This window comes from Caretta caretta, chromosome 10, assembly GCF_965140235.1.
Source record: "Caretta caretta isolate rCarCar2 chromosome 10, rCarCar1.hap1, whole genome shotgun sequence".
NCBI lineage: Eukaryota > Metazoa > Chordata > Testudines > Cheloniidae > Caretta > Caretta caretta.
Window position 1 is genome coordinate 3,484,893 of NC_134215.1, and position 12,520 is coordinate 3,497,412.

The window sequence follows — 12,520 nt, forward strand, 5'->3', positions numbered from 1 at the left end:
GGGGTTCCCCTCGCTGGCCGGAGTGGGTCTCGAGGCAGTTGTTGGGCAGTTTGGGGCAGGAAGAGAGGATTGCCATGTCCTGCTGGAATGGGGGGCGTCCGAATGAGCCTTTGGCCAGGATCCCGGGCTCACACCTCTGTAGAGACCAGGGTGTCAGCATCTCTGGGGTCTCAGACTGGTGTGGGGAGAACTTGTCCCACCTCTCTCTTTGGGAATGGAAACTGAAAAGCGGCTCTAGTTGGTACAAAGGCTTCTTCCCTCGTAGGATGCCTGGGATTGGCACGGCTCCTGTAGCTCCGTGGGGCCCACGGTTACCGGGCGCTGGGCCCGGATGTGGTGATTTACCCCCTTCTCTTTCAGAATGGCCTCTGGGATCTCCAGGGAGTGACCCCGGCGGCCTGGGCCCTCCAGTGGGCTGCATGTGGCCGTGGGAATCTGGGGCCAGCAGCGTCTGGTGGCAGGTTCGCTGCATTTCAGCAATAACCGACAGAACCGGCGGGTTCGTTCGCTTTGCCCTGCCCCCAGGGAACTCTCATGGAAGCTGGCAGTACGGTGCCTGTCTGTTTACCAATAAACAAGGCTCCATAAAAACAGGCTGGACCCGAAGCTGGGCTCTGGCTTCCGAGAGGAGGTAGCACCAGGCCTGATTCCCAGCCACGCACAGGCTGGTGCTGAAGTAACCGATCTCGCCCTTGCTTGGTGCTCAGCGCAGGGCCTAGCGTGCCAGGCAGCAGCTGGCAGAGTGGGCGGGAGGTCACAGTGGGCGCTCTCCCTCTCCCTTCCTCCCCTGCTGTCTCTCTGAGCGGCAGGTGAGGGCATGAGGGGGACTGGGTGGCTCTAGGAGTCGGTCTCCTCTGGGTGCCCAGCTCCGGGGTGATGGAGTGATGGCCTGTGAGGAAGGAGTCGATTTCACTGATAGGCATTTCTGGGGTGCTCCTGGTGGGTGGTGACCCCCTGGGGAGCTGGAGCCCTGGTCCGGGTCAAAGGAGATGGGTGCAACATGATGGGCCCTGCTTGCTGGTAGTCACAATAGAAAGGCCAAGCAGGAGACTGATCTGTGCCCCAGCCCAGGCCCTTCTTATTTGTATTCTGGGAGCCTCAGTCCCAGACCAGGCCCCCCGCAGTGCTAGGCGCTGTATGAACAGAACTGATAGATGGCCCCTGTCTCAGAGTGCTTATAGCGCTGCTTCTCTGGGCAGAGCTGCCAGCCCAGCCCCTCAGCGGGCCCATGCATCCCAGGGGCGAATCCTGCTCACGTGCTCTCTCCCTGGCCTTCAGCTGGCTGGGAAAGGGGCCCTGCAGGGGCAGGAGGAGGGTAGCTGCTGGGAAGGGAAGCCCTGCCTGCAGCACAGCTTTGAGCTGAACTGCTGGGAAATGTCCCTGAGTGCTTTGGGCCCCATGCACGGGTGGGGGAGCAGCTGGAGCTGGCCCGAGCTGAGAGGCTGCCTGTCCCCAGCTGGGCTTTCAGCTGGGCTGCAAGGTATGAGGGTGTTGCGGCTCCTCCATGGAGGTGAAGTGTGGCCTGGTGTTCGCAGGTCCCAGGGCTCAGACCTGGGCAGGTTTCGAACCAGTGACCTTGCTGCAAAAGGCTCAGTGGCCAGTTATGTCCCGACTGAGCTAGCCAGAGGCCTGCTTTAGAAACCCAGCAAGCCATCTGGATCCTTGCGCACCACCAGCCTGATTGCATGCCGTGGCATGGCTGGGAAGAGGCCATCCCTGAGGGACAGGGTAGGAAGCCGGGCCTAGAACGTGCGGCTCCAGGGGTAGCGGGGCTGGTTGTCCCTTCCCACAGGGACGTTGTTGCATCCCAGCGTGTGGGCTGCGTCCAGGTCTGCTGAGACCCTGTGGCTTGCAGGCTGGGCCGGGTGCTGCAGGGCAGAGCTGCGCTCTTAGCCTCCGGCTGCTGGGCGGGAGGGGCAGTGCGGGCTGGTCAGGCGGCTGCAAGGCACGGTGCTAGGGAACATGTCGTAACGCCTGGCGGGACAGAGCCCTGGAGGGTGTGCAGTACTGGGGCGATGTGGGTGGACCTGAGCATCTTCCTTCCTAGGGCTGGGGGGTGCTGTGCTGCTGGGGGTGCTACGGACACAGGCGATAAAGCTGAGGTCTCACCCCGCACGGGTCTAAGGCTCCCTGGCGTTTTATTTCACTTGGCACTGGAGGGGGCGGGAACCCTGTAATCCTGGCCACGTCCCAACCGGTAATTAGGAGCTACCTCCCTAAAATGCCTCCGGCAGTTTCAGTCTATGCATCCGGTCCTCTAAACTGGTAGCTACTGCTTTTAAACAACGCTGCTGAACGGTTGCTGTGCGCTATTAAACAGCTACCATATTCCACCCCAGCAGTGGCGGTATTTCAGGGGTGGGTGAAAAGATCCCTTTACAGGGCTTGTAACTCTGAGGCCTTTTGGTAGACGTGCAAGCGGTTCAAATTACACAGGGTCATCATGGAGGAATCTTTTCTCTGCCTGGTTACAGCAGAAGTACAGACTTCCCCAGTCCTCTGCCGGCAGGGACATTTCTAGGGGTCGGGTAACCTCCTCCTGGAGGCGGTTTTAGTTGGGGAAGTAAATAAATCAATAAATGCACAATCTTTAGTTTAGCAACAGAAAGCGAGCGAGTGGCTCTGAACCGGCCGGCGCGGATGTTGTGGAGTCAGCAACTCTGTAGCTGCAGTTAATGCTAAAGTAGGACAGACGCAAGACGAAACAGGGAGAAAAAACCCCAGACTCTTAACAAGCTGTTCTGTGGTCAGCTGGCCCTAGCGTGGCTCTTGTGGACACGCTCTTGGGAAGAGCCCAGGGGCAGCTGCTGGATACGAAGCTTCTGGGGCAAACAGAGGGTCTCTGGGTGAATAAAAGACTCTGTTCCGAAAATTAAAGGGGTGAAGCATCCGCACAGCGGATCTGCCCTGATCCAGGAGTGCTGGAACAAAGTGTATAGTGGGGGTGCTGAGAGCCATTGAACCAAATTGTAAACTCTGTATATTCCGGAAACCACTTCAGGCCAGGGGGTGCGGCAGCCCCCCTTGCTCCAGCACCCATGGCCTGATCGCGCACTCCAGCGTGGCTCCGCCGGCCAGGACCCAGGGCGGCTTGGTTCATGTTCTCGTGCTCTCTTAACCTGCAGCTTTGCTAATGGAGTGTTTTCGCTGGGGGGGCTGAGCTGTGGGGCTGCCCCTCTGGGTGTTCCAGTCCCACCGCCTGTTGCCAGTGGCCCAGCACTGCTCCCAGCCCAGGGCGGTGAAAGGAGTTCAGTTCTCAGTCCTTCTCCTAGCAGGCCGGTGTCTACACGGCCCAAGCCACCAGCCCAGCGTTGCGCTCTCCAGGGAGACCAGGGACTGCTGTCTGCAGCAGAAGAGAGCAGCACAAGGATCTGAGTGGCCAGCTCCTCTGCAGCCAGAGCTCCCCAAGCCAGGAGAACTCCCGTGGCTGGGGGAGCTGATGCAGGTACCGTCATTAACTGGCCATTGCTGCGCAGCCCAGTGGCTCCTCCCAGCCGTGTCGGGGGGCTCTGGCAGAGAGGGCAGCTCGGAGGCCTGTGAACCCAAAAGCGGGAGGAATCGGCCCCAGGTGAAGCTGTAGCAAAGGCCTGCGGATTTTCAAGCAGCAGCTTTTGGCCTTGGACCCCGGGAGCTCTCTCTTGCTGTACTAGGGCATTATTGCCTCTTTCCAGGCTCCCAGGCACCAGTGGGCAAGACTTTCGCTCCGGCTGGACTCTCCCGTGGAGCGAGGCTGGGGACATGCATGCGGCAGGTCTGGGCAACCAGCCCTGAGCCCTGGGGCTCTCTGCACGCATCAGCACCGCCCTGAGCAGGTGGCCTGCAGGTGCGAGGCACTCTGGCACACACTCTGCTGTGTGTAAGTAACCTGCCCTCCACACTGCTGAGAGACAGTAAATCGCTTCGGCTTCCCGCCCCCAGCCCTCCCCAGCGGCTGCCTGGCGGGATTGGTTTCCCAGCAAGCTGAGCCTGGCGGGTGCAATGGCTTCTGTGAACTACAGCAGGGCCCCTGGGGAGCATCAGGCACCTCTGTGGGGGGCAAGGAAAGCAGGCCTGCATGGCTGGGCACACCCCGAAGGGTGGTGGGGTTGGGGACTTCCCAGGGGCTGGGGGAGGTGTCTGGTGGAGGAGGAGAAGCCTGCAATCCATGGCTGGGTGGGGGCGTGGATGGTGGGGAGGGGAGTGGCAGCTGTCTTGGGCCTGGTGTTGATGAGATGGCCCTGGTAGCACTCTTCGGACTGTGGGTCCCTGTGCAGGCCTGGAAAGTACCAGATGTTTGCCAGCTGGGGACACTGACCAGATCAGGGATGTCCGAACTGATCTCACTTTCTGGGGCTGCCTGGGCTGTGGGCTGGATTTGGGTCGCAGCGCAAACTGGCCCCAACGTGGGGACATGCAGAATACTCATCAGCTTGTACCTAGGCCAGAATCCAAAGCCCCTCTCCTTTGCCCCCAAAACTGCCCTTTCCCTGGCTCCGGAGCATGCGAGCTCCAGCACGGCCCTGCCGGTGCTAAGGGGATGGCACACAGGTGGAGGTACAGTGCTGGGCAGATGTCTCTCATGCAGAGGGGCTGGGGAGCAGCAATAGGGCTGGCTGGGGAGTTGGGGCGCCATGCCTTTGGATACCAAGGAAGCGACCAAGAAAACAGAACCCCAGAACAAAGAGCTACGTCGATATGTGGAGGGAAGCTAGCCTGGCTAGCGGCCTTCCCGGCTCTGGTAGATACAGATGTTCAGGCCTGTGTTTGGATCCCTGCTGTTGTCATAGCGAAGCTCCCAGCACCGTCTGAGCAATGGGTTAGCCGTAACCCCGCCAACGCTAGCGGCCGCCTGCCACCCCCTCGGAACAGCCATGGGGGCTGGTTGTGACGACTCCTGACTGTTCTGAGCAGTGGCATATGCTGCGTTGTCACCATGTGGGCGCAGCAGAGGGCTCGGAGTGATCTCCTTCACATGTCTTTAATTAACGGCAGGCAGGAGAAGCCGGGTACACAGTGTCTCTGGGTAATTAGCCAGAGAGCAGCAGCAAGAGGCTGCTCGTTAGCGCCAGTCCCCCCTTCCAGAACGGTTAGCTCTGCTGCACTAGCCATGCTGTTAATTCCCTTTGCAGTGTGTATTCTTAATTAGTCCAGTGCGTAGCTCCCCTCGTCTGACGGTCTCCTCATTAATCGCAGGGAATTTTGTTCTCGTTTCAGTCCCGCTAATGAGCTCTTGTTTTCTCAGGAAGCATGTGCATGTGGGGAAGTAACACCCCATGTCCAGTCTCTTGCTGCTGGGACGCAGGCGGAGATGGCCGGGTAGCTTGTGTAGTACAGTGATTGAATCTCCTTTGGGTGCGCCGAGAAGCAGTGAGAGCCACCGGCTCGCCTTGTATTGCAAGGTCTGCAGACGTTTGTCAGGTCCATGCGTATGTCTGGCTTAGTCCTGTTTCCTGCTGCTCAGAGCCCTGCCGCCACCAGTCGCTGGCAACCTCCCTGGCCCCAGAAGCGCTTCCAAAGTGCCACCCGGGGGGGGGGGGCAGAGTGGGGGCAGCACTGGGATCACAATGGCATGGCATGGGAGCTGGCTACTGCTGCATCATTCCCTCCCATGTTCCTGTGCGAAATCTGACCATGTTATAGGCTGTAAGGCCTCTCTTCCAGTCCCTGTCTTCACAGCAGACTTACCCTGGTCTTTTACCCAGGCATTCCCTGAGCCCTGCTCCCGTGCACAGACACACAACCCACCAACCGGGTGCCATTTTCACTGAGGTTGGTAACCTGCTCGCTTTGCTAGACCCTCCAGTGTCGACAGTCCTCCAGCACCTTCCTTCCCACAATCCCTTCTCCCCTGGGACTCCGTGGAACCCAGACAAATCCCTTGTGGCTGCAGAGAGTGGCTGGGTAAGGTCACAGCATGGTGGTGCCATCGGGAGAGGGAACTTGCAGCGCATCCCCTGCTGGTGGTGGTTGGCAGACCCCTGCACTGCTCCTTGCCCCTGTCCCCAGGGTGGATCTGTGTCGTCTTCCTGGCTCAGAGGTTGGGGAGCTCATACACCGGAGCCGGGGAATTCGCTGGCGGCAGGTTGCTGGCGGGCACCTGTGCAGCCTTTTCCTCAAAGTGAGGGGGCTTGGATGGCTGGTTCAGTGTCAGTGTTTCTGACTGCCTGGCATGCAGGTGTGGTTCTGCTGGTTAGTGAAATGCCAAGGGCTGGTGTGAAGGGGAGGAGACTTGCGTGGTAAGAGCGTCAGATGCTGCTGCATGTGAAGGATGAGCTGGGAAAACGGGGTCTCGCTGGAGATGGGGGCCAGGGATGCGTTGGAGAATCGGCTGCTGGGGTCCAGGGAGGAGTCCCCCCCCCCCCCTCCACACACATACACTGCGGGTGTGTGGGGCGTGCCGGACACAGGGTGCTGCTCTGGACTAGCTGGGTGTGTTCTGTTCGGGCAGCGAGGGAAGGGTCGCTCCAGGTGGAGGCCTCATGGGGGTATTAGAACCAGCCAGGCGAGGTTACTGCGCTGGTCCGCTGCAGTTTGTGCCCATGGCAGGCAGGGCACTGCCCCTGCAGACCCGCTCCCTGCCCTAGCTATGGTGTGACTCGGCTTGGGTCTCCCCGCTATCTGTGAGCCTGCAGTGGCCGAGGCCGCCAGCCTGGCTGGCCGGATCCCGAGAAGGCATCATGCCTTCCAAGTACTGCTCATTCTGATGAACCGACCCGCCGCCCATCGCCACGGTGCTGGCTTTGTGGCGTCTCAGACCTCCCGGCCCAGCCCCCCTCCTGGGCGAGCGAAGGAGACACGGGGGCTTGCCAAGGGAGCAGCATTTTGCTTGTTGTCACCCCTCCCCCATTCCTTCTCCCTCCGCCCCCCACACCTCAGGGCTGCTTTAACAGGCTGGAGGCCCTTGGCTCGATGCAAATCTCCAGCTCCAGCCAGGGCACAGGGAGGGTGGCCTCTTCGGCCAAAATCGGCACCGCTGCTCCTCTGATCTTCGTACAGCGAGCGTCAAGGGAGACCTCGCCGCCCCTGGTGGAGCGGGCACCCCAGGCTGCCAGGGCCGTGCAGGGCTCAGCCTCGGCATGCTGCCCCAGCACTTGGTCCAGCTATGCTGGGGTGGGCGATAAGTACCGGGGTGCAGTGCTGGGGGGAGGGATACGGAGAGTCCTGAATCCAGCAGCAGGCGTCTCCAGAATGCAGGAGCCGGTTCTCCTTGGAAACCCTGCGACAGACAATTGGCTCTGGGATTTCAGTGGAATCAGGTCACTCGAATCTCTGCCAGAATCCAGCTGCGCTGCTGTCTCTGGCGGGCAAACCTGTCACACCAGCATGCTGTGTTAACCCCTCTGCCGCCAGGCTGGCCCGAGCCCTAGGAGCTCAGCCGGGAGAGGAGATGAGACCTCAGAGCTGGGGAGGGATGAGTGGGTGGGAGTCAGGATGGTGTGAGGATGAATCTGGAGATGGCGGGTAGGTGCGGAGCATCTGACAACACTGCTTTCAAGGTGCAGGGAGCAGCTGGGAACACCCCTGGGCATTGGCAACAGGTCACCTCTAGGCTTGGACCCCGATCGTGCAGCCTGATCCGTGTGGGGGGAGCCTTACAGCTCCATGCCAGCCCAGGGGCTCCCCCTTCCACTTCCCTTGGAGCAGAATCATCTGGTCAGCTCCGCCTTGCTTGCTGTAGGGAGCAGCGGGTGTGAGTCTGTGTGTGGGCCGGGGGACGGGGCCTGGGCTCTGTTTTCCATCCAAACAACTCTCGACATGAGCCTTCGTTAAGCTCCATGAAGTGCGGCCCAGCAGCCCAGTGTAATAAGGGGGTTTGTTAACCGCTGACGAGCTGCCTGCCGCGGGCTCCCAGTGGAGCTCCCTCTCTGCTTTTCTTGTCTCCGCTCGTGTATGCGGTGACATGGGGGATTCGCCGCAGCGGCTGTGCTCCTCATAGGCGTCTTAATCAGCAGGGGGCAGGGCCGGGCGCCACGGTGTAGGATTTAAACACCGTTGAAGCCCATGTTAGTCGCAACCCCGGAATTAGCGCTGCTTAGGAAAGGGAGACAGGAAATCAGCTTGTACCTCCAGCGGGGAGGGTGGAGGGCCATGTCCCCCCAATCCCACCCTCTTTAAAGGCTTCATCAAGAGCCTTTTTATTCTTCAGCCCTCTTCCTTCCTTCCCCCCCATCCAAATAAATACACGATTCAATCCCTTGTCATTGTGTGCGGTGTGTTCCGGCCCTGCCTGCCAGCTGAGATCATGGCCCGTTTCCCAAGGCACTGCACATGGGGAGGGAGAGTCCCTGCCCCAGCGGCCTTACACTTCAGCCAAAGAAGCCAAAGGAAGGATGATTAGCCCTGCTGACTCTCCGGGAGGTGAAGTGACTTGCCCAAGGTCGCCCAGGGAGGCTGTGTCAGAGCTGTGGATTGAACCCACGTATGGGCCTGCTGGGATATCGTCTGTTCCACAGCTATGCTACTGGTATCCGCCGTCATCCCCCTCCCTGGTGCCTTTCTCGGCACACAACTGCCTTCCCCCCACCCCTGAAAATGGCCATGGGAAATGCATCACAGCAGGTGTCTTTCTGGGCAGGCCATGGGTCCCCGTGATGGAAATGTTACAAGGTCTGCTCTGCTGCTAACGAGCTTTGCTCTCGGTCACTTCGGTTTTCAGGCAGAGTGCGGGCACATTACAAAGGCAAACAATGAATCCATTGTCTTCCGTGGATGATGGGTGTGTGTCTTCTGTCTGTCCAGAGGCTCTGTGCTGCTTACCAATCACTCAGCTGGGAGCGCATGTGCTGTGTCTATAGAGCATTTATTTATTATGATCTATAGATAGGCCCCGTAATGCCCTGGTGTGACGCTTCCCTTAGCGTTGGCTGCTTTGCTTGCTGGTGTTGAAGTGTGATGAGCGGACGATGCGGGGCGTTCCTCTCCGAGCCCTGGGAACACCTCTCTCCCATCCTGTCTCTTAGCCGCTCTGCAGCTCCTTAGAGAGGTGTTTGGTTGTAGACGTGAGTTTAGCATCATTTTCCTGGTGCTGTTTGCCTGTCTGTCTGGTGTCCCTCTGTCTGTAAGGCCAAGTCAACACCCTGTGATCCTGTCTCCTGCTCACTGGTCGGGGAGTTCCACACTATAAAATTGTGGCCTCCCAATGCACCAGAAAGCTGTGCTGGTGGTTTCTGAAGGGGGTTTCGGACTCCTTAGTGGCGCAATGACCCAGCTCCCTGCGCTGTGGGGAAGTTCTGAGCTGCACCCAAACACGGCTACGCTGCCCGTGCCGTATGCCTGCTGCAGACTTGCTACGGCCGTGGCCCCCAGAGCCCTCGCTCTGTCCTGGCAGGGACAAGCACTCTGCAGCTCTGCTGGTTGCTAGAGCAATAGGAGCCAATGCTGTGATCGTTCCCACCTGCTGCTGGGGGCTCTGAGCTGAGAGCCACGCTGCCCAGGCAGGCGAAGCTGGAGCGACTTCCAGGGGCCCTGGCCCGGAAGGCGACAGGCCCTTCAGTCGGTGACTGACGTTCCGTGCTGGCTTAAAGAGAACAAACCAACCTGCAGCCGCTCATCCAGCCCCCGCCTTCACCTGGCTGCAGAAACCTGGACTCAGGGCTCTGTATCTCCCCAGCTGCAAGCCACAGACACCTAAAGCAGAGCGGGGAAGCTGTGACTGCTGCAGCTCTGGCGTAGGGATCAGAGGACAGCAGGCAAGCCCCCTGCTCCTCCCCCAGACAAACCTATGGCCAACACTCACTGTTCTGTATCAGTGTCATTAGGTTTCAGAGGCAACACCTCCAGCCGAATAAGGACCAGTGCATGCCTCTCTGAGATGAATCCCTGCTGTGAGCCTGCTGGAGCAAATTAAGTGACTGCAAGTGTGACTGTGGCCCCTTGTTTCTGTGAGTCTGGCTGCAGCGTGGTTCCGAGGCCTGTTTGGAAGGTTTGGTTGTGGTTCTGTCTGGCCCCTGCTGAGAGCTGGCCTCCAGCCAGCGAGCTTCCCATCATAGAGCATGCGTAGAGCAGGGATGCAAGGGAACTACAGATCCCCACCATGCTGTGACCATCTGTGCACTTGACCACGTGGTCGTCTGGCTGTAGCGCTCCCAAGCCAGCCAGCCCCTCCACCTGCGACCTAGCTGTTGAGGCTGAAAGAAGCTTTCTTGAGGCGAGGTGATTAAAGAGCGTGTGAGCTCTGTCCGAGACGGACGCATGCTGCTGCCTAGCCGAGCACACGCAGGATTTCAGCTAAAAACATGAGACCAGATGTGTGGCTGTCAGAGGCCAGAAATGATCCTCTGCTGGTGTTCAGGTGACCGTATTGCCGTGCGGTAATGGAGGAGGCTGAACAAACACTGTGGCCCCCCCAGCTTTAACGTGAACAAGCCAATCAGCCAGTTACGTCATTTTAAAGCATTGAGCCTGGTTTTCCATTACACGCAGACAGCTGATCCTAGGGCAGGCGAGACAATGAGACCTCGCCACGCTGCTAGCTTCATCAGGAACCTTCATGGGTGGCGCTGGGTGCGGAGACAGCCAGGCCACCAGCACCGGCCAAGGGGATTTTCAAATAGACCCATCAGCTCGGGTGAAAGGTGCCAGGTTTGCTGCGCTGTGGGGAAATCTGTCAGGGCAGGCGATGGCCAGCTGCCAGCGCAAGCTCCACGCACGATTCGTGGGTGACGGGGAAGATGGGGTACGCCGAGGAGATGTCAATCCTGGATGATGCTGTAGGGGACGGTGTTGCAGATACTGGGGAGGGCTGAGCAGTAATATCCAGGGAGCTGGACAGGTACGGGACGTGGTCAGGAACCAACAGATTCGCTCAGACTCAGTTTAGGACAGTTTAGTTGCAAGCTCTGTGCATTGGGGGCGGGGCAGGAGGAACTAACCGGGAACACAGATATTCTGTGGGCTGGAGAAATCTGGGGAATTGCAACAGCTGGTGGAGACCGGGGGCAGCCAGTCCAAAGTCATTTTTGCGGCCAAGGTTGTCGCTGCGACTTGGGGCTGGGCTCCAGGTCCACAGCTAGGGGGCAGCATGGAGGTCAAGGGGGTGCTGATCCCACTTCACTGGGGTTGAGTTTAACCCTGTGGCCCCTTCAGATATTGGGCTGTCTGCGGGGAGTGGGTTGGGGGTTAATGAACACCTGCTCCTGGGAACCAAACTGGCTGTGTCCCTCCGGCTACGTCTACACAGGGATAAAAGTGTGCGGCTGGCCTGAGTCCACTGACTTGAGCTCGGACTCCAGGGCTGAAAAACCGCTGCATAGGTGCTCGGACTTGGGCTGGAACCCAGGCTCTGGGACCCTGTGAGGGTGGAGGGTCCCAGAGCTCAGGCTTCAGCCCCAGCCCGAGCATCTACACCGTGATTTTTAGCCCCACAGCCTGAGCCCACTGTGGCTGTGCTGCGGGTCTTTTATCCCCTTGTGGGCGAACCTCTAACGCCCAGCAGACGGTGTGACATTATTGACATAATCTGGGACCGTATAGATCATGGTTGCAACCAAGATCCTGTAGTGGCACCAAATGTTATATAAAGGGGGTCAAATAAGGTGTCTAAGACAAGGTTATGGTTGGCTGGTTATGATTATGCTATCTGTCTGTGTGTATCATTTTTGTAGTTAAAGTTATGAATATTGGCTCTATACTGTCTGTATTTCAAACTTGTGCTATGCTTCTGGGTGACAGCCCAGACAAGTTGGTGTCAGCTCTGCCTAGCCTGCTGGATGGCCCATTAAGGACCATCAGCTATACGATTGACCCATTGAGAGAAGGCAGACAAGCCTTGGGACTCAGCAAGGTATGCAGGGACCTGCCTATGGACAGAACTCTGAGGTTTTTCCAGGCCATGGGATGGACAGCTTGTCTTTGGGACAAAGAAAGACAGACCACATGGCAAGAGACTATAGAAAGCTGCTGCAGCTCCTCCATCTGGTCTTCAGTCCTGCTTCCTACCTCTGGAGGAACTTGGCTACACTGAAGCTTTGAACCAAGGACTGAAAGACCCATCCCAGCTGGGAATGTTCTCCAGAGTCTTGATTTGAACCTGCAGTTTATTCTATCACCGCTGCAAGCCTGAACCAAGAACTTTGCCATCACTGTATGTCATTGATTCCATTTAACCAATTCTAGCTGTCTTCTATATTTGTTTCCTTTTATGAATAAACTTTTAGATTTTTAGATTCTAAAGGATCGGCAACAGCATGATTTGTGGGTAAGATCTGATTTCTATATTGACCTGGGTCTGGGGCTTGGTCCTTTGGGATCGAGAGAACCTTTGTTCTTTTACTGGGGTATTGGTTTTCATAACCATCTGTCCCCATAACGAATGGCACTGGTGGGGATACTGGGAAACTGGAGTGTCTAAGGGAATTGCTTGTGTGACTTGTGGTTAGCCAGTGGGGTAAAACCAAAGTCTTCTCTGATTGGCTGGTTTGGTTTGCCTTGGTGTGCATAGAAACCCCAGCCTTGGGCTGTAACTGCCCCGTTTTAAGCAATTTGTCCTGAATTGGCACTCTCCGTTGGGTCCCACCAGAACGAGCATCGTTACAGACAGTGA

At 58.2% G+C, this 12,520-nt stretch overlaps 1 protein-coding gene across 4 annotated transcripts in view; it reads left to right on the forward strand.

Moving 5' to 3' along the window:
• The window catches only part of CASKIN1 (CASK interacting protein 1), a 181,177-nt gene that overhangs the window by 83,381 nt on the left and 85,276 nt on the right, over nucleotides 1–12,520 (forward strand). The window contains exon 1 of one of the 4 annotated variants that reach the window (XM_075133373.1): nucleotides 1,671–1,728. The exons of the other annotated variants lie outside the window; for them this stretch is intronic. Within the exon in view, the coding sequence (XP_074989474.1) occupies nucleotides 1,686–1,728 (43 nt within the window). The 5' untranslated portion in view covers nucleotides 1,671–1,685. Of the gene's footprint in view, nucleotides 1–1,670; nucleotides 1,729–12,520 lie in introns of those variants that run through there. 4 annotated transcript variants of the gene reach the window in all.